Below are 22,661 nucleotides of genomic sequence, written 5' to 3'. Positions count from 1 at the left end.
GAGCAAGTCAGTTCTGTTAGGGTTTAAGGAGGGGAAATAGATTTAGGAGGGGTAATCAAAAGCATCCACTACACTCATGTTATCTAATACCTTGTGAAGGGCAACATTAGAAATCCTTTTCCACATCTGGTAAATTGTCTTTATTAAAAAACTGAACATGGGTAGCTTGTACCAATAAAGAATCCATTACTACAAGACTATCTATGAAATTTTCCCTCTTCATTTTATATAAATCATGGTTGTAGAAAATAATGAGACTATCCATATGTCTGTTTCAGATGCCATAGAGCTACCTGAGAAGAGAGGAAATAGTCCCAAACAGAGAAACTGATCAATGATTAGATTCAAATACATGTGAAAATGTTAAGAAATAAAAACACTACCAATAACCAAAGAAAGTTAAAATATACACGACTAAATCATGGGTTGCTTCTGATATTTACAGTGAAACACACTTGGAAAAGCAACTGATTTCAGTCCTCTAAGTTTTAAAGGGTGAGGAAAATATTTTCTGTAGAGGTAATAATAGTAGCTACTATGCACTGATGGAGAAAGCAATGGCACCCCACTCCAGTACTTTTGCCTGGAAAACCCCATAGATGGAGGAGCCTGGTGGGCTGCATGGGGTCACCAAGAGTCAGGCACGACTGAGCGACTTCACTTTCACTTTTCACTTTCATGCATTGAAGAACGAAATGGCAACCCACTCCAGTGTTCTTGCCTGGAGAATCCCAGGAACAGAGGAGCCTAGTGGGCTGCCGTCTCTGGAGTCGCACCAAGTCGGACACGACTGAAGCAACTTAGCAGCAGCAGCAGCAGCTATGCACTGAAAGGCTGTGATAAGTTAGGTGTTTCTCAGACAGGTGTTTCTTGCCAGGACTATGAATATAAGCCCATCATGGTAGGAACTATTGTATCCGTAGCCCCCACCACTGTGCCTGGCATATAATATAACTTTAAAAAAGTGTGGTCAAATGAAATTTCACAACCACAGTTGTAAAAGATACAGGTACCGCAGTGTCACTGCAGCACTGTTTACAATAGCCAGAATGTGGAAGCAACCTAGATGTCCATCAACAGATGAGTGGGTAAAGAAGTTGTGATGTATATATATATACACACACAATGGAATATTACTCAGCCATAAAAAGAAACAAATCTGAGTCAGTCCTGTTGAGGTGGATGAACCTAGAGTCTGTTATACAAAGTGAAGTAAGTCAGAAAGAGAAAAACAAGTATCATATATTAATACATATATATGGAAGCTAGAAAAATGGTACTGATGAACCTGTTTGCAGGTCAGCAATAGAGATGCAGACATAGAGAACAGACTTGTAGACACAGTGGGGGAGGAGAGGGTGGGACGAATTTAGAAAGTAACATTGAAACATATACCTTACCACATATCCTTGAAATGGATAGCCAGTGAGAATTTGCTGTATAACACAGGGAGCTCAGCCTGGCACTCTGTGGAAACCTAGAGGGGTGGGAGGGAGGTTCAAGAGGGAGGGGAGTTATGAATACCCACGGCTGGTTCATGCTGATGTAAGGCAGAAACCGGCACAACATTGTAAAGCAATTATCCTCCAATTAAAAATAAATAATTTTTTAAATAAAAAAGAAAAATTCCCACAAAAACCTTATGTGACAATATTTTAGTGTTTCCCCAATTGAAAATCAGGTATCATTGGCTCTAAATGTTTATACGGGTTGGTCAAGTGGAGCAGCCCAGATTGGAATCCAACCTTATTCTTTTTTCTTCCCTGAATGAGAGGGAACTGGATCAGAGAAGATAAATTCAGTGACTTAGAGACAGGAAGGAAAAACTGAAGTACTGGAATTTGTGTTCTTAATACTGGTGCGTTTGTTAGGTTTAGAAAAGACATGTTCCAGATACATCAGATGATAGAAGTTTATCATGCTTGCTAAGTCACTCAGTCATGCCCAACTCTTTGCAACCCTATGGACTGTAGCCCACCAGGCTCCTCTGTCCATGGGATTCTCCAGGCAAGAAACTGGAGTGGGTGGCCCTGCTGTCCTCCAGGGGATCTGCCCGACCAGGGATCGAACCTGTGTCTCTTATGTCTCCTGCACTGGCAGGCGGGTTCTTTACCACTAGTGCCACAGGGGAAGCCCAGAAGTTTATCATAAGGAAACACAAAAGGAGGGGGACTGTTTCTAACACAGGTCCTGAAACCAAATGATCATCACTAAGGGCTGTGTCCGGAGCTTCCTGCTTGAGGACTTTGCCTCTGGTCACTCGGCAGTTCTCAGTCCAGTGCCCCGCTCCAGACCCTGAAAGCTAACTGATCTTTTGTTCTCTAGATCTCAAGCGCAAACTCCCCATGACAGGATCTGACTGCATCGGCTGTTTGCTGCTGGCCATAGAGGGAGCCCAGCTGGGCAGGACTCACTTGTCATTCCACCCTACCATCCACAGACTGTCTTTAAGTTAGGTGTCAACTTAGGTATGGTCCCCAGGGAAGCAGTTACCAAGAAAAAGACAGCTGGAAGGGAGACTGCAGACAGGTCACACATTCTGAGGCCCCCTGAAGATCTGCTTCAAGCTGTTTCTTCTTGAGAATCTTATTCATTCTTCTGCTCAACAGATTAGGACGGGAGAGAATATGAAGGAAAGATGCGTCAGGAACTCTTGAAGTATTAATACTGGATAAAGTGGGAAAATGCCAAAATGTAATAATAATATCAAACATCTATAATATCTGACTGTCAGGTATTACTCTAAGCACTTGACTTGAATGCTCCTTTAACCCTCACTCATTGAATAGCCCATGAATTAAGTGCAATTCTCCCCAATCCACTGAGAGAAGGACTGAGATACAAGAGAGGTTAAGAACCTTGCCTAAGGCCACACAGATGATGTTGGCAACTTGCCCTCAGAGTGCATGATGTTACTGCCCTATCAGTTAGTCGATAACTGAGCTTTGGAGAAAGAAAAAAAGAGAAAACTTACAGGTACCAAACATTTGAGGGAAAAGAAAAACCAAAGCTGAAATGGAAAGAAAAACTGACGCATTGTGGTCTGGGAGTCAGGACTTTGAAATGGGGCCCTCAAGCTGAAGATGGGGTTCCAATGCCAGCAGTGGGACAAGAATGGGGTTCTAGAAGCAAGTGTGTATAAAGCAGAGAATCTCAAAGCGTCCAGAAAAACCTCCCACTCAGCTGGAAGAAATTGAGGAAGGTTTTGGTCTCCTAGGAATGTGGGTGTGAGAGGTACCTCTGTAATATTTTGATTTTTATAAACATGGATTTATTTACTAGCTCTGTAACTTACAAGGAAATGTAGAGTTTGATGTAAGCATTAATTGTGAAAGGTCATGCCAGAAACCAGAGGAAAAGTCTGTAGCTTCACATCTATGTCTTTCAAAAAGAGGCTGAGGAAAAGGACTCTCAAATTGCCCGTTTGTTGTTGTTTAGTTGCAAAGTCATGTCTGACTGTTTTGTGACCCTATGGATTGTAAGCCACCAGGCTCCTCTGGCCATGGGATTCTCCAGGCAAGAATACTGGAGTGGGTTGCCATTTCCTTCTCCAGGGGAATCTTCCTGACCCAGGGATTAAAACCTGCATCTCCTGCATTGTCAGGCAGATTCTTTACCACTGAGCCACCTGGGAAGTCCCAAGTTGACATAAACAGATATTCTTCCATAGTTGTGGTGTGATCAAGGCATAGCAATGACTATGGCAGGCACAGAACTCAGACAATATAGTCTTTGTTATTTTGCTTTGTGACAAAAGTCAGAGAAAGACAAACGCTATATGTTTTCACTTCTGTGCCTGTGTGCCTGGTCATCCAGTCATGTCTGACTCTTTGTGACCCCGTGGATTGAAGCCCGCCAGGCTCCTCTGTCCATGGGGATTCTCCTGGCAAGGACCCTGGAATGGGTTGCCATTCCCTCTCTCCAGGGGATCTTCCTGACCCAGGGATCAAACCTAGGTCTCCTGCATTGCAACTTGCCAGGAGACTTATATGTGTGGCTTAAAACAAGACCAATGAACAAATAAAACAGAAACAGACTCATAGATACAGAGAACAAGCTAGTGGTTACAACTGAGAGAGGTGGGGCACAGGGGAGAAATAAGTGAAGGGGTTTAGAAAAGACTACTAGTTATAAATGGGTCACAGAGTTATACAACACAGGGAAGATAGTATTCTGCAACTTTGTGTCATCTATATAAAAAATTGAATCATTCTGTTGTATACCTGAAAATAATATAATGTTGTAAGTCAACCATACTTCAAAAAAGCTAAATGTATATATAATTAAACTTAATTTTAAAATATAATGAAAAGGCAACTAGGAGATCATCTCCCACTCCTGCAACAAAGACCCTGAGACCTAGACTGATGGTAACAAGTTTGAGAGAGCACTCTCTTGCTGAATTCTCTTCTCTAAGATTATATTCTCACTAGACATTTTTTAAATTTTTTATTAAAATATAGTTGATCTACAATATTGTATTAGTTTCAGGTGTACAGTGAAGTGATTTAGTTATGCACATACATGCATTTTTTATATTCTCTTCCATTAAAGGTTACTGCAAGACATTGAGTGAAAGTGAAAGTCACTCGGTGTTGTCTGACTCTTTGGGACCTCATGGACTATACAGTCCATGGAATTCTCGAGGCCAGAATACTGGAGTGGGTAGCCTATCCCTTCTCCAGAGGATCTTCCCAACCCAGGCATCGAACCCAGGTCTCCCACATTGCAGGTGGGTTCTTTACCAGCCGAGTCACAAGGGAAGCCCAAGACATTGAGTATCTTGTGCTCTATGGTAGGTCCTTGTTGGTTATCTATTTTACATATTATAGTGTGTAGATGTTAATCCCAATCTTCTAATTTATCCCACCCTTTTCCCCTTTGGTAATCATAAATCTGTTCTCTGTATCTGTGAGTCTGTTTCTGTTTTGTAAATTAGTTCATTTGTATCCTTTTTTGGGATTCTGCATGTAAGCAGTATATTTGTCTTTCTGTCTGGCTTCACTTAGTATCTCATTAAACATTTAGTAATAGTTTCTTTTTAATTAATTTTTAATCAAAAGATAATTGCTTTACAATGTTGTATGGGTTTCTGCCATACATCAACATGAATCAGCCGTAGTTATACATATGTCCCCGCCCTCTTGAACCTCCCTTCCACCTCCCAACCTATCCCACCCCTCTAGGTTATAATAGTTTTTAAATCAATTAAATTTATTTATTGTTATTCATATGGTTGCTATGGTACATAAGGGCTTCCTAGGTGGTGCTAGTGGTAAAGAACCTGTCTGCCAATGCAGGAGACATAAGAGACGCAGGTTCACTCCCTGGGGTCAGGAAGATCCCCTGGAGGAGTGCATAGCGACACATTCCAGTATTCTTGCCTGGAGAATCCTATGGACTGAGGAACCTGGCAGGCTACAGTCCACAGTGTTGTGAAGAGTTGGACACAACTGAAGCAATTTAGCATGCACGCACGGTACATAAGAATTAGTCATCAAATTTACAACCAGACTTGATGCTAACATTACAACAAAACCTCATTTGTCCTGTAAGACAAAGGGACAGAACATCAGTATAGCATTAGTGAATGCATATTAATAAATATTGGGAGATTACTTACCTGTTGTCTATACTACATCCTTAAACTGTAATTAAAAACATCTGTGCGATCTTTCTGGAAACTTTATATAGGCTGAGTTAGAAATCTCTGACTTAAATGCCCATATGTATGAGTAGCTGGTTGCCCACTCATGTCTCTAACCTTAACCCACATTCAGACCTTTGAGTCTCTCATTTTAATCCCAAGGGGCCTTAAAATGATGTCGCCACCTAGCGGTTGAAAAAAACCTGATACATTATAAAGGATTTGGAAAATCTGGAGAAGGGGAGGGCAACCTACTCCAGTATTCTTGCCTGGAGAATCCCATGGATAGGGGAGCCTGGCAACTACAGTCCATGGGGTCGCGAAGTCAGACACGACTGAGAGACTAACACTTTCACTTTATGAAGGAAGCCTCAGTTCATCTTCTCTGATAGTTGTGGACAGCTAGTTTTCCTAAGTTTCAGTAGCTACTTGACTTCCTGAAACTTTCCTGTTTGTGGTCCTGAATTTTTGTTTTGCTGGTTTTGTTTAGTTGCTAAGTCATGTCTGAGTCTTTGCAACCCCATGGATTGCAGCACACACAGGCTCTCCTGCCCTTCACAATCTCCCGGAGTTTGCTCAAACTCACGTCCATTGAGTTGGTGATGCTATCTAACCATCTCATCCCCTGCCGCTCCCTTCTTTTTTTGCCTTCGGTCTTTCCCAGCATCAGGGTCTTTTCCAATGAGAAGCTCTTTGTCAGATGGCCAGAGTATTGGAACTTTAGCTTCAGCATCCGTCCTTCCAGTGAATATTCAGGGTTGATTTCCTTTAGGATTGACTGGTTTGATCTTGTAGTCCAAGAATTATTGTTTACCACTTCGAAAAGGACTAGCTAACAGATCTAGGGAGAATAAGCTTTCTGTTTGTAAAACAAATGGGGCACTTGGGTGGCACTGGTCTTACATGCTGAATAAAAAGCTGTTGGGTTTTGGTTACTGGCTAGTTACCAATATAATTTATGAGCTTACAAAAAAGTATGACATTTCATGGACTTTGCGAAATAGCTTTCCTTATTCTCTGTTCTTTGATAAGTAATCAAATGGTAATAAACACATTTCTCAAGTCACACATGAAAATTTCTACAAGTTGAGATGAAGTGGACTTCTTGTGATAAAAATGATAAAACTGGGTTTGAACAATCACTTTCAGGGTTAATAATCCCAGGGGTGGTCCCCTTTTATCCTGTACTCACAGGGGAGGAACCAATTGCCAGGTTGAAGTATCCATCATGTTAAAAAAAAACTTCCCATGGCTGTAAAACAGCTACAGATTGCTTTCTGTGCACTCTTGAGGAGCTTGACAGGGCCCCAGATGGTGGTGTTTTTCAGCAACCTCTCAAGCGATCCATCCCTCAAAAAACAACCATATCATCCATTGGAGTTGTTCTTTGCCGAGAATTATGTTGGGTCAGGTGGGAGGTGCCAGGATATGATGAATCCAGAAAACACAAAGCTCAGAGAAATGTGTAATAGAAATGAAAAAAAAAAAAAAGAATGAAAGAAGAGGTGTAACTGCATTTAAATTCTGAAGGTCATATTTGAAGTGTTTTTTTTTTTTTTTAACAGTGATTTTTTTTTTTCCCTTTCCTTCTACTTTTTTATTCTTTCCAGGAAAATGGACTTTATGACACAGGTAGCAAGAGGTGGTTTTGTGTGATGTTTTTGAGGAATACAAAAGCCAAAGCTACAAAGCCATATTGAGTAGCAGTGTGTACAACATACTAAATTATCATTCAGCAAGCCAGGGGTCTTTTAACTCATAGGCCTAAGGAAGGTATAACAGGGTCATTTGAAAGCATAAAGCAAAAATTATGGGAAGTGGACACACAGCCTTAAAGAATGACAGTCCAACAAATCCAAAGTCTCCCTTGGGCTCTGATGTCCTCCATATTAATCTTAACCTAGTCTTTGAGACTGCAAGTCATCTAAGTGGTAAAGCCATGGAAAAGCTCATACATTCCATCCGTCTTCTGGTACAACTTTGAGGCTGGAGAGAGAAGCTGAGGCTGAACTGCTAGAGTTTTTGTTTTGTGCTTTGTATATGTGGTATTGATAACATTCTGTTTTGTCTGCAGTCATTGTAAAATGCCATTGAAAATGATGGAAAATACTCATTCCTCTTATATTTCATTTTTCCTTACATTTCCTCTGGAAGCCAATTATTCTCAATGATCTCCTTTATACCAATCTGCTAATAAATATTTAGTATGTTTCTACTCCTTGAAAAACTCATTGAACAGTTGTGGGGTTTTTTACTATGATAAATAATTTTCTTATTGAAGTGTAGTTGATTTACAGGGTGTTAGTTTCAGGTGTACAGCACAGTCATTCAGTTATACATGTATAGTTGTGATTATTATATACTAGAGTTGTGCTTCTCAAGCTCATCATGACAAAATTAGAAAGTGATAATAGGTGTCTGGCACACCTGGGGGAAAAGTACCACTGCAGAGAGCTCTCTAGTGGAAAGCATGACACCTCTAGTCTTTTTAGGCAATTCAGAATGTGTAGACTGTTCAGATGTAATTTTAACTGTGGAAAATTTTTAATGGCTGTAAAAATTGATTTTAAGTTTTTATCACTTTCAAAATGTTGCATAACCATAAAGGAAAATAATATGAAAAATAAAAATATATATACACATATATAGATAACTGAATGACAGCTGTACACCAGAAACCAATACACATTGTAAATCAACTATACTTCAATAAAAATAAATTTTAAAAATAAAAATTAAATAACAAAAATTTTATAGCTATTGGGATTTAATGGCCACAAACAATGGGGGCAGGGGGTTCCCTCCAGTTTGGTCTCACATACCAGTTGGTAAGCTGTATACTTAAGAAATAAGATGTCCCTTAGAGATGGGCCTATCTTTATGTTCTCAATGTGGGAAAAATCCAAACCAGAAATGTTCCACTGAGTATGGATGTCATGGGTCCTCTTATCAAAAGTCACATTCCCTTTCAGCATAAAATTAAAAATTTTAAGTAGGCTTTTTTGCTTTTTTTTTTTTTCCTGTTACCGGGAATTTTCCTTCTGAGTGTCTGCTCTGAGATATCATGGAAGTTCTTGTCCTGTGGCCACTGTTACTGTTTTTTTGAGACTGCAAAAAAACCTTTCTCTGCTTGACTGTGAATTTGTAATCTTCAAAAACTGATGAAAAAAAATAAATAGTTTTAAGACAGAGGGGAAAAAAAGATCAAAACTATCACAGAGTACCAAAAATGCAATAAAATTCCTATAGGCCATTCTAAAATTTTGCTGTTTTTTCTAAATGCAAAGGCAGTTTTTAAAAAAATATAGAAATGGCTGTATCTTTATTTTTGAAGGGTATACCTCACCATTTTTTCCCCTTTATTATAGTGATAAGGTGATAAGACTTACTCCCAATACAGAAGAGGAAGCGTTTGTACTGAAGAAAATATGCCACCAGCTGAAGGTAAGCAAGTGTCCACTCACTTGTCATTATGCTCATATGTGTTTACAAGGCTTTGCTGACTGAGGTTGAATCACTGGATTTCAGTAGCCATGGGAAGAAAATGCTAAGAGATAACCTGGAAGTGCCTTGAACGTATAGTTAAGGTTACTCCAAATTGTATATATCTGACCAGTTTTCTATTTACCAGTCTATTTTCCTTCTCCCTTAGTAGATAGAATGTAAGCTTCATGAGAGAGCTTGTCTATTTTTGTTTGTTTCTCTGTTCTCAGTGAGTGTCTTGAACATTAGAAGCTCAGTAAGGTTTTCTTAATGAATGAGTGAATTTAGTTAGTAATTTTCCAGAGCTTCACTTCTCCTCCTTGAAATCTTCCTGCTGATCATCTAGACACTTTCCTTCTAATTAAAACTTCAAGCAGACATGAGCGGAGGAAAATAAGCTAGAAACTCAAGTTAATTAATTTTGCTATGTTTCAGTGAGTCTGATAAGAGGATTCTGTTGGCAAAGGTTGAATGACTTTGATTATTCAATCTTTGATGAATTCTATGGATTTTAGAGTTAGAGGATTTCTCACCTCCCTATTACTATATATAATTGAGTGTTAACTTTAGCTAAAAGGTTATGATGAGAAATGGGGTTGATGGTCTCTTTTCCGTGCCTACCAAGCACAGAAGCATCCCATAAAGTTTGTGGTGCTCTAGCTTCATTTTAATGGAAAGCAAAGCAGATTTACCAGGGGGGCTCATTAACCTCAGTGTGGGGTAGACAAACAAGTGTCCTAGGACTGGCATACAGTTCTACCTGGAGATGGTGTTAGGGGGATGACAGAAGAAGGATAAATTCGGTAGCTTCCGGAGATATGTATATTTATCAGACTTTTGGTCTTTTATTGTTGGTTTGATGTTTCTCTTTGCCATCTTCCCTTCAGATACTGACTTTATTTGCAAAGGAAGTTTATTTGAACTTTTATTGATTGCTTGCTTCCTCCTCATCCATGGTTCCTACACAGGCAGTGCCAATTTAAGTTGGGGTCTTATGACAGGGGTTCATGAATGAAGATGCAGGAGTTTATTCCAAACTCTTGTGATTTTCTCCAATATCAGCGAGGTTGAGCTTGCCAGGCATTTCCTAAATCTCCTCTCCCCTTCAAAGGAATCTGTGATTCTGGGAACTGACATTGAGCTACCTCTGGTCACATATGATCATCCACCCCATTATAGATTTTTTAGCAGCGATACCTGAACACTCTGAACAGTACCCCAGGGACTCAAAAGTTGCAGTGAAACAAAGCAAGGTTCAAGTAGAAGCTTCTGTCTCCATTGATGTTGTGTGGTAGACATATCACTGGAAAAGTAAAAGAGCCCCCTTTACATCTTAGCATGCAGTATTTCAGGGAACAAATATTCTGAACCAGATATTGGGGAAAAAATTGTTCATCCAAGGACTTTCCCCCCATTTTGTGAATATGTTTACCTGGTAGGCCTTATAGAGTTATGAAAATGAAACTGCATAGTTCTATACGTGATAATCACTTACCATTATCAAAAGCAATAACATTTTATCAGTGGGAACTGTGGGAATTCCTTATAAACTCATCAGTCATGGTAGATGAAACCAAAAGATGCTAAGCGTAGACAAGATGGTAGACCCTGATAACAGCACATTTACGTCGTGACTTTTGGTACTTAAGAAAAACGCAAAATCGTATACAGAAAAAATGTGTGCAGAAAAATACGTTCCTGTATATTGTTTTCATTAGGTCCTTAAGGAAAGGGAATAAACCAGGGAAGGAAATGATTTGGATGTGAAGGGGCTTAGAAGACAACTGAGAGAAGGGGAAGGGACTGGTGAGGAAAGAGGGGAGCAAAGTGAAGGGGAGGGAGTTGGAGTTAATATTTCAAGTGTTGATGATACTCTGAGTCCACGTCACAATTACATCTGGCCCCTCACGGTCACCATGTGATGGTCACAGTGCTAAGTGCTTTCCAGAATTGCTTCAATTCAGCAACACAATGAATTGGGTATTGTTATTACTGCTGTGTTATGACCAACCTAGATAGCATATTAAAAAGCAGAGACATTACTTGGCCAACAAAGGTCTGTCTAGTCAAAGCTATGGTTTTTCCAGTAGTCATGTATGGATTGAGAGTTGGACCATAAAGAAGCCTGAGCACTGAAGAATTGGTGCTTTTGAACTGTGGTGTTGGAGAAGACTCTTGAGAGTCCCTTGGACTGCAAGGATATCAAACCAGTCAATCCTGACTGGTTTAAAGGAAATCAATCCTGAATATTCATTGAAAGAACTGATGATGAAGCTGAAGCTCCAATACTTTGGCCACCTGATGCAAAGAACTGACTCACTGGAAAAGACCCTGATGCTGGGAGAGATTAGAAGGAGAAGGGGATGACAGAAGATGAGATGGTTGGATGGCATCACTAACTTGATGGACATGGGTTTGAGCAGACTCCAGGAGTTGGTGATGGACAGGAAAGCCTGGCATGCTGCAGTCCATGAGGTCGCAAAGAGTTGGAATGACTGAGCAACTGAACTGGACAGACAGTCAGGGAGAGACAGACAGAGGTTGAGGAACTTGCCCAGGTCACAGTGCAGAACTGGAATACACATCTAGGCAGTGCCGAACCTTCTAGAGCCCAGGTCAGCCCACCTCCTGACTCTAGTCTGTGTTCTCTGGTCCTAGTCACAATGGAGAGGATTAAAGCTGAGTCTGCAGGGCTGTGGAGCCTGGTCTCAGAGTGTGATCAATATCATGCTCTTACCTACTGTATTCCTTGAGTCAGGGGGTCACCAAGACCACCTCCAGTTTCAGTGATTGCTGGAGGACTCTTACAGCTCAGCCTATAAATTGTTTTATTGGCTGAAGTTTGAGGCCGGAGCTTAAATAAATTTCTATCCAAAAGCGTCATGTTAACTTGATGTAATTTTTAAATTCATGTGATTTTATCGCATGATCCTCTTGCACTGCTGAAAATGGCAATTCTGGCCAGGCAGAGAAAGCAGCCTGCAGAGAAGAAAGAATGTGACAGTCTGCCATCCGATGCCCTGTGGAGCTGGCGGGACAGAATTGGGGCCATCGTTAATGGCTCTTCAGCGCACCCTGGGCACTGCCTCCACGGAGAGAGAGGAGAGTTTGCCAGAGGCTTTCAGTTGTCTTCTTTCCCTGCGGCATAGTGTGCCGGGCAGAATCCTAAGGTGGCCCCACAATTTCTACCGCATGGTGTACACATCCTGCATAATCCCTCCTCTGAGTGTGTGTGTGTGGAGAGGGGCGGGGGTGGCGGGGTTGGGGGGAGAGGCATTAATATGATAAGATAGTCATTTTCTTGATATATAATGTAATGTAGTGGAAGGGAGAGTACCAGGGTGGGCCTGACCTAATCAGGCAAGCCTCTTAAAAGCAGAGCCTTTTCCCCAGCTGTTCACAGACGAAGAAATCAGAGAAGTGCTCCCACTGGCCTAGAATCAAGCTGCTGTGCTGTGAACCGCACATGGGAGCCATGCGATAAGGAGAATGGCCACTAGGGCATAAGAGTCATCCCCAGTGACAGGCAGCAAGGAGATGGAGATGTCAGTCCCACAACCATTAAGAATTCTGCCACAAGCATACAAGCTTGGAAAACGACCCTGAGGTCCAGATGAAATTCCAGCCCAGCTTGTACCTTGATCTTTGCTTGGTGAAATCTTGAAGAAAAAAATCCAGCCAGCTGCATTTGGACTTCCACCCTAAAGAATTGTAAGATGATAAATGGGGATTGCTTTAAGCTGAGCTTGTGGTCATTTGTTCTGCAGCAATAGAAACGAATAAGCACAGTAAGATAACATTTCTACATCTTGGGCTTTGATGGCTCTTGGCTTAACAGCATACATAAATGCTTTAGGACTTCCAAGGTAGTAATAGTGGTACAGAACCCACCTGCCAATGCAGGAGATGTTAAGAGATGCAAGTTCAATCCCTGCGTCAGGAAGAGCCCTTGGAGGAGGGCATGGCAACCCCCTCCAGTATCCTTGCCTGAGAAATCCCATGGGCAGAAGAGCCTGGCGGGCCGCAGTTCATAGGGTTGTGCAGAGTCAGACACCACTGAGGGGATTTAGCACATGCACACAGGAACGCGCCAAGTTACTTTTTCTGTTCTCACTGGCTGTAACCAAGCCTTTATGGAAAAATGAAAAGCAATTGGAATATGTGCTTAGGCTAAATTCACAATGCCTTATTTGAAACCTGAACAAATGCAAAGTGTGTGTGCAACGCTGAATGGAATCTGAGAAGGTACTGTCAGAGCATAGCTAATTAGACAGAGAACTGCTGTTACAAAGCTGGTTACTTTCCTAATTAAATTTCATGGTTTCGCTGAAGACTTAAAACAAGAAAGTTAAACAGAAAACCATGCCTCCAGAGAACTGGATTGAGAAAGCACTAACCAATTAAATTGTTAATTAAGAGCATAACCATGATTTAAATAAAATTATGATGGAAAGGGGACAGTTTGCAGGTGAGTAAAATTAAAGTCTGAGCACCATGTTCTGCCTACATTTCTTCACAAATTCGTTGTGCTCTGAAGAAACAAAAACGGCTTTATGTAACATCACAGACAAAGTTTCTCTAAGAGAATTGACACAGCCTTGGTGAAAGAGAAACTAATATTTGTTTCCAATTTTCTCTTCAGAGATCTGTAGGATAAAAACACTGTCCCGTGTCCGAAAGTTTATCCATATCCTCAAAAATATTAGTTTTCTTGGAATCTTTGAGTGACACATCTAGAGTCATAAATTTCCATGGGGAAAAAGCTGCACTTCATATGAGGCAGGCTTTATCCTTTCTCTCTGCTTAGTTGTGAACTTGGCTGCTGCCTTGCCCAGGTGTGACCTCCCTCCTCAGCATTGTGCTCTAGTTGACTGCTCTCTTCTTTTAATCCTTCTTGGTACCCGCCCAAGTCATGCAGCTGGACCCACAGGAGTCCAGAACACCTGTGGTCTCTAGGAGCTCACAAGTTCAAACATCCAACTGGACGGTTTAATGGATTAGGAAACTTGTAAGGAAGAAGATAAATTATAGAATTCTTGCTGCAGGAGTTACTTGTTCTGAGTTTCATTAGAAACTGATTATGCCATTAGAGGATCTCTTAAGCATTGCTATGAGAGACGGAATTCTAAGATGAGCTTTAAGATTTTTAGCCCTGGTATATACACACCTTCTCCCAGCTATTCCACCAAACACTAATCTAGGCACTGCTTTTAAAGGATTTTGCAAATGTAAGTAGGGTACCAAGTCAGTTGATCTTAAAGTAGAGAGATTGCTCAGGTGGGCCTGACCTAATCAGGTGAACACTTTAAAAACAGAGTGCTTTCCTCCACATGATTGCAAAAAGAGGAAATCAGAAAGACTCCTGCTGGCCTGGAAGAAATCGAACATCTAGGCTGAGAGCTGCCACATAGCAAGAAACTGCAGGAGGTCTCTAGTTTTTGACAGTTGACTAGAAGGAAAACAGGGACCTCAGTCCTACAACCACAATGAAGTAAATTTTACCATCACCGGTGAGAATGTAAGAGGATCCTGAGCCCCAGATGAGACTGCATTTTAAGCTGGCACCTTAATTGCAGCCCTTTGACACCCTAAGCAGAAAACCAAGCCACTTCTGACCTATAGAAATGGAAAGGTAAAAAACTGCACCACTAAATTTATGCTAACTTAGCGATAAAAATCTAATAGAATAACCTCAAACGGCCAGTGACTCAGTAAGTTAGCTGATGATACACACAAGCATTTTGAATGATATTGAAAGATAAATGTGAAGAAGAGACCAAAACTTTAATCTGTCATAATGTTTGGGGCAGGAAATAACATTTACATTTTTCTGTTAAAGGCTTTGTAAAATAATGAAGCAACTTTGCTTTTGCTTTCTCTGGCATGATTTTTGAAAGAAAGCTTCTTATAATCCAGGCAAGATGTTAAAATGCAGTTATGGACTACATTTCAGGAATACAAATTTTAGAGGTGGTATGCAGGTTTTTCCTCCCTTTGTGTGGCTATTGGTAATTAGTAAACTCAATAATAGAAACATTAAGAGAAATAATACAATCTGTGGGAAAAACAGGAATACATTGGAAACATTCTTTCAAAAAAAAAAAATCCTACAGTATTCTTATTCTGATTACCCTGATCCTTCATTTAATTTACTCAAGTTGACAACGTGACCATGGACTAATGCCACTGTATTTTTTAAATTTATTTTTAATTGGATGCCATTTGCTTTACAATGTTGTGTTGGTTTCCGTTGTACAAAATGTGAATCAGTCATAAGTGTGTGTGTGTGTGTGTGTGTGTGTGTGTGTGTGTGTGTGTGTGTATCCCCTCTCTCCTGAACCTCCTTCCTGCCCCACCCCCATCCCACCTCTCTAGGTTGTCACAAAGCACGGGGTTGAGCTCCCTGTGTTATGGAGTAACTTTCCACTAGTTATCTATATTACACAGGGTAATGTATATGTTTCATTGAACCCACCCTTTCCTTCCCCCCTGTGTCTAAAAGTCTGTTCTCTATGTCTGCATCTCTATTGCTGCCCTGCAAATAGGTTCATAAATACCATTTTTCTAGATTCCATATAAATGCAGTAATATATAATCTTTGTTTTTTCTTTCTGACTTACTTCACTGGGTATAACAGGCTCTAGGTTCATCCAACTCAGTTCAACTGACTCAAATTAGTTTCTTTTTATGGCTGAGTAATATTCTATTGTATATATGTACCATATCTTCTTTATCCATTCATCCACTGATGGACATCTGGGTAGTTCCCACATCCTAGCTATTTTAAATAGTGCTGCAATGAACACTGGAGCACATGTATCTTTTTCAGTTCTGTTTTCCTCAAGGTATAGGCCCAGTAGTGGGATTGCTAAGTCATATTGGTGAAGGCAATGGCATCCCACTCCAGTACTCTTGCCTGGAAAATCCCATGGACGGAGGAGCCTGGTGGGCTGCAGTCCATGGGGTCGCTAAGAGTCGGACACGACTGAGCGACTTCACTTTCACTTCTCACTTTCATGCATTGGAGAAGTAAATGGCAACCCACTCCAGTGTTCTTACCTGGAGTATCCCAGGGACAGGGGAGCCTCATGGGCTGCCATATACAGGTCGCACAGAGTCAGACATGACTGAAGCAACTTAGCAGCAGCAGCATGATAGTTTTATTCCTAGTTTTTAAAGGAATCTCCATACAGTTCTCCATAGTGGCTGTATCGATTTACATTCCCACCAACGGTGCAAGTGGATTCAGTTTTCTCCACATCCTCTCCAGGGCTTATTCTTTGTAGATTTTTTGATGATGGCCATTCTGTCTGGTGTGAAGTGATACCTCATTGTAGTTTTGATTTGCATTTTTCTAACAATGAGTGATGTTGAGCATCTTTTCATGTGTTTATTGGCCATCTCTAAGTCTTCTTTGGAGAAATGTCTGTTTAGGTCTTCTGTCTCTTTTTTGATTGGGTTGTTTTTCTGATATTGAACTGCATGAATGGTTTATATATTTTGGAGATTAGTCCTTTATCACTTGCTTCATTTGCAATTATTTTCTCCCTTTCTGAAGATCATCTTTTCATCTTGTTTATAGTTTCCTTTGCTCTGCAAAAGCTTTAGGTTTAATTAAGTTCCATTTGTTAATTTTTATTTTTATTTCCCTTACTTTAGAAGGTGAAATACCACTGTATTTTAAGTTTACCATGTTTATTTTCTGTTTGTAAGATTTCTTAGTTTTGATCTTTAAACAACCTGTTCTGAGATGAGTTTTTAAACTTTAAAAGTAGTTGCTGTTATTGGATGATAGTAATTGTTATTCCTAAAGTGCTTGAAACCGGACAGTTTGAGAGGCCAGATCCAGCACAGTCTCCCATAGAAGGTGATCTCCACTGGGCTCATTCATCTACCTACCATCACTCTCATGGCTAGGAACTGGCTGTGGGCTGGAATGACAGGACATCTGAACCATGTATCTCTTACATCTAGGTAGCTAGTCCAGGTGTCATGGAGATCTGAAAGCAAACTTACAAATCTTCTTAAACCCAAGTTCAAAACTCAGGACTTCTTCCACATTCCATCAGCCAAAGAAAGTCAAATGGCCAACCCAGACTCAAGGTACAACAGACTCCAGTTCTTGATTAGATGATTGCAAGGTGTGAACTGTGGGCTTTCGGGTGGTGCTAGTGGTAAAGAACCTGTCTGCCAGTGCAGGAGACATATGAGACTCAGGTTCGATCCCTGGGTTGGGAAGATTCCCTGGAGAAAGGGAATGGCAACCCACTCTAGTATTCTTGGCTGGAGAATCCCATGGACAGAGGAGCCTGGTGGGTTACAGTTCATGGGATCACAAAGAGGTGGACGTGACTGAAGTGACTTTGCATGCAAGTATGCATGCAAGGTGTGAATACAGACATGAGAAAAATGTGTGGTCATTTTTATAAGCAACCTCAAAACCCACACATACATATCCTTTCCAGTCTGCACCAAATATGAAGTGAAAGATGACAGCCCCTACCTTGTCTGTAGTCTCGCTGCTACTACCTTGATTCTGGCCTTATGGTCTTTAGCCTGGTTTGCACTCATCTTCCAAACTGTCTTCCCATCACTTACATATGACTTCTATTTGTTCCTCATAGTGTAGTCAAGGTGATCTTTCTGAAGTGAAAACTGACCACGTCATATCTCTACTTAAAGCTTTTGAGGTGTTCCCCATTGTCAAAACTGGAAAAGACCCTGTTGCTGGGAAAGATTGAGGGCAGGAGGAGAACGGCGTGACAGAGGATGAGATGGTTAGACAGCATCACCGACGCAATGGACATGAGTCTGAGCAAACTCTGGGAGATGGTGAGGGACAGGGAAGTCTGGCATGCTGCAGTTCATGGGGTCGCAAAGAGTTGGACACAACTGAGCAACTGAACAACAACTCATTGTCAGTAGCAGTATTTCTAGTCCAGGCTGTACACTGAGTCTTCTTGGAAGCTTGTATCTGGCCCCCACACCTGCCAGAAGTTCAGATTCAATTCCGATAACCAAGGCTCAAATTCCAGATGAACCTTGGTTATTATAGTGTTTTGAAAAGCTCCTTAGGTGCCTTCACAGATGGTAAGGAGAATCAAGCACTGGCCAAGGGTATAAACTTCAAACTCTTTGGCATGACACACAGATTCCTTGAAAACCCCACCCGGCCTGCCTCTTAAGCTTTTCTCATCATCCATTTTGTCCTTGGCTCAGTGCTCAGAACCCTGGCTGTACTGACCTCACTGTCATTTCTTTCTGAGGGGCCTTTTCTAAGCTATTCCTCTTATCTGGAATGCTCTTCTCCTCTTTGCCCTACTCGTAAACATCTCTCACCTTTGAAGATTAGGTGAACACTTAGGGTTCTCCTTGAATTCTGACCCTCTACAGACAGTATATCCGGGCATCTATGTCACTTTGTACTTAACCAACATCTTCCCTCCCCAATCCATCCCCAGTGGAATGAGTTGCTTCAGTTCAGTTCAGTCGCTCAGTCATGTCCGACTCTTTGCAACCCCATGAATTGCAGCACTCCAGGCCTCCCTGTCCATCACCAACTCCCGGAGTTCACTCAGACTCATGTCCATCAAGTCAGTGATGCCATCCAGCCATCTCAGCCTCTGTCGTCCCCTTCTCCTCCTGCCCCCAATCCCTCCCAGCATCAAAGTCTTTTCCAATGAGTCAACTCTTCGCATGAGGTGGCCAAAGTACTGGAGTTTCAGCTTTAGCATCATTCCTTCCAAAGAAATCCCAGGGTTGATCTCCTTCAGAATGGACTGGTTGGATCTCCTTGCAGTCCAAGGGACTCTCAAGAGTCTTCTCCAACACCACAGTTCAAATGCTTCAATTCTTCAGCACTCAGCCTTCTTCACAGTCCAACTCTCACATCCATACATGACCACAGGAAAAACCATAGCCTTGACTAGTTGGACCTTAGTCAGCAAAGTAATGTCTCTGCTTTTGAATATGCTATCTAGGTTGGTCATAACTTTTCTTCCAAGGAGTTGCTTACAGATCTGCAATTTAGTAGATCCCTGAATTTCAGTCAGTGCATTTAACTCCTGGGTTGGGAAGATCCTGGTTGGAGAAGGAAATAGCAACCTACTCCAGTATCCTTACCTGGAGAATCCCATGGACAGAGGACCCGGGCGGGTTACAGTCTGTGGCATCACAGGAGTCAAGCACGCACGCACGCACGCACGCATGCACGCGCGCACACACACACACACACACACACACACACACACGGAGGCATTGATGGGAAAGTAATAAGTGAGTCTTCCATTGGTGCTAAAGAAGTACATAGCCAGGCACGCACTTCTAGGAACGTGGCCCAGCCAAAACATACAAGAGACCATTGTTCCTTCCAGACCCACCCTTTGGGCTTTTTTCCTGTCCTTTGTAAATCACCCTTTGTATTTATTCTTATAATTTCACCCCCAAAATAATAAGAATTGAAGGGCGTGATTTTTACTTCGTCAAATGTGAATCTATTTCTGCTTTTAAAGGACATGAACATGGGATCAAGGATGTGGGAATAGATGAAGTTCCTTTTTAAGGGCAGAGATGAAGCTTCTTAGTGACTGAGAGGTTTCCAACCAAATGTATAGACTACACTTTGGTGCCATTTCCTAGACCCATGATCTTACAATAGCCTATTCATCAGCCACAGTTACAAAGACTTTGCTTGGTTTTAGAAGTTTCCTGTTTTCTAGTATATTTTTTTCTCTAGTTACATAAATGTAAAGTGATTTCCCCTGCCTTACACGGTTTTAGAGATCATTTTTGGTGAGAAAGATGGAACCTCATTTTAAAGAAATGGGCACCAGCATATAAATGAGTACCAGTGACTCAAAGGGGTGGACCATCACCATCCAAACACATGTATTAAATATTTAACCATGTGAGGTCTTATACAGGTCAGTTGGGGAAAGCAGTTAGCATGGTGATGAATGAGAGTATCACCCTTGGAGACAGACTTCCTGGGTTCACATCTAGGCTCTTTCATGTTGTACGTGGGCACGCTCAGTCATGTCCAACTCTGTGACCCCATGGACTGTAGCCCACCTGGCTCCTCTGTCCATGAGATTTTCCAGGCAAGAATACTGGAGTAGTTTGCTATTTCCTTCTCCAGGGGATCTTCCCAACCCAAGGACTGAACCAATGTCTCCTGCATCAGCAGACAGATTCTTTACCACTGAGCCATCTGGGAAGCCCTTTCATGTTGTATGTGTCAGCAAATTACCTGATCTATCTGTGCCCCTACTTCCTAACCTGTAATGTAGGAAAATTTAGAAAGAGTTGATTATTCGCACACTTGGGTTACCCTATAGCTGGTACATATATGAATATATCTGTATGTACTTTGGCCACCTCATGCGAAGAGTTGACTCATTGGAAAAGACTGATGCTGAGAGGGACTGGGGGCAGGAGAAGAAGGGGACAACAGAGGATGAGATGGCTGGATGGCATCACGGACTCAATGGACGCAAGTCTCGGTGAACTCTGGGAGTTGGTGATGGACAGGGAGGCCTAGCGTGCTGCAATTCATGGGGTCGCAAAGAGTCGGACACGACTGAGCGACTGAACTCAACTGAACTGATACTGCAGTTATTTTTGACATGCTGTGTCTCCCTCAGTAGACTGAAAACCTTCTGAGAGCAGAGAGTACTTGCCATTCTTCTTTGGGTGGAATCAATGTCTGACACTCCCTAGTACTTGGCTGTAGTAAACACTCAACAAACTTTGCAGGAATAAACAGATGTCTTGCCGGGAGCCAGCATGAGGAATCCCGCCCGTGGCAAAGGTCATGAGGAAGGAAGCCTGACAAAATGCAAAGGCGAGGATCAGGCTTCAGGGGTTCCCCCTGGAATTTCCTGAGCATCTAACCCCCAAATCAGAGTCTGCCTGCTTTACTATATTATGCTTTTCACCTACTCTTCTGACATTAACAGGAGGCTGTCCCCCCACCACCTTTTTTTAGGGAAAAGTTAATTTAGAACTTTTAGATAAGTCTCCTGGGCATAATAAGAGTGTTTCAATCCAAAAACCCCTCTGATGGCTCTCTAACTTGCCTTACCCAGACTTTTACAACTACGCATGTGATTGTTTACAGCCCCCCCAACTGGGAAGCCTAAAACATAAAGCCTTTCAAAGAGTTAAAAGTTACTAGAGTAGTGCTGGTGTAGGATTTCATTATTGGGCCAATGCTTGTTGCTAAGTTCCCATATCTCTTATCCACTGTACACCTGGGAGCACATTTGTTAACATAGTTAGAATGTAAGAAAAAAAAAATGTAGCCTTGAAACTAACCACATCAGACTTTTGAGCTAATTGGTTTTTTTTTTCATTGTAACTTACTGCACCTTTGCTTCCTGAAACTGTAACTTTGTTTGATACTTTCTGAGGCTGACATAGATTAGAAATATAAAGAAAAAACACTTCAAGGGAAAATAAGTTTTCTGGTTGAACAGCCTTTATCAAAAGAGGGTCTTAAAATGTTTCACAGGCCTCCAAAGCCAGAAGATAATGTACACAACATCGTTTGTGGGAAAGGTATAAAAGTCCTTTTAAAAAATAAAGTTACTGGGGCCTCGCTCACCAAAGCAGCTTGGTCACCCCGTGTCTTCTTTACTCTATTTTCTAATTCCCATCTGGGGCATGGAGGCTCGCCATGTCTACTTGCCCTGGCTTCTAAGACCCACGCGAGAGGGAGCCCAAGTCGGGGCACCCTCTACTATTCAAACAGGCGCCAGTGGCCTAACGTAGATGGTGCAAACCTCTTGTCTCGAGGTTTTATTAGTTCTCCACGTAAACGAAGTTATTCAGCCTCTTTTCTCCACTAATTTTCCTACTACACTATTCTTTCCTAATCTAATCTTATATTTCTAATTAAATAAATCTCTCCTGGCCGACTCCATCCACCCTTCGAATTCCCTGGATCCACCAGGGCTGGACCCCGGCAGTCATTCATTCATCTACTTGCCTATCACTATAATGCAAGCAACTCTAACTTGGATTCTAATCAAGAGCATATGCATGACTGAATATATTTTAAACAGGATCCAATAGATAATCATCATAGATCAGCTTTTGGATAGAATGATGGGTTAAAGGGAATATCAAGAAATAGGTAAAGGTGTGAGGCAGAGGAAATTATCTGTCTCTTCAAAAGGAAGTTTGATGAAGGAAATAGGATTTCTCTAAAAGCTTGATGTAAGTTTCCTGAGAGAATCATCTTTACATTCTGCCACTTTCTGCTAGAGGCTCAGGTCACGTTAGAATTTTGCCTTCAGGTGTTGACTAACTCAGTGACTACAATAATGGTAATAGCCAGAAATATTTCAATTTGAAAACCAGATTTCAGGTGTTCTTGGAGTCTATTTGTTCTGTTTAATCAAAGGTGTCTGTATCTCTTTAAGGTGCTGACATCCTTGATGAGCTTGATGAACAAATCCATGCCTTTCTTATAACCTCAAAACAGTTATTAGGGCTGCCTATGTGGCAGTTCTCTGTGCCCTAAAAAAAT

General features: G+C 41.5%; 1 protein-coding gene across 1 annotated transcript in view; it reads left to right on the top strand.

The window, feature by feature from the left end:
* Positions 1-22,661, top strand: part of CPA6 (carboxypeptidase A6) — a 301,255-nt gene that overhangs the window by 124,750 nt on the left and 153,844 nt on the right. The window contains exon 2 of the mRNA XM_040261346.1: positions 9,016-9,091. Coding sequence (XP_040117280.1) covers positions 9,016-9,091 — 76 coding nt within the window. The remainder of the gene's footprint in view (positions 1-9,015; positions 9,092-22,661) is intronic.

The sequence above is a fragment of the Oryx dammah genome, unplaced genomic scaffold, assembly GCF_014754425.2.
Source record: "Oryx dammah isolate SB20612 unplaced genomic scaffold, SCBI_Odam_1.1 HiC_scaffold_19, whole genome shotgun sequence".
In the NCBI taxonomy this organism is placed as follows: Eukaryota; Metazoa; Chordata; class Mammalia; order Artiodactyla; family Bovidae; genus Oryx; species Oryx dammah.
Note: the sequence above shows the minus strand (reverse complement) of the source record. Positions and strands in the feature narration are given on the sequence as shown.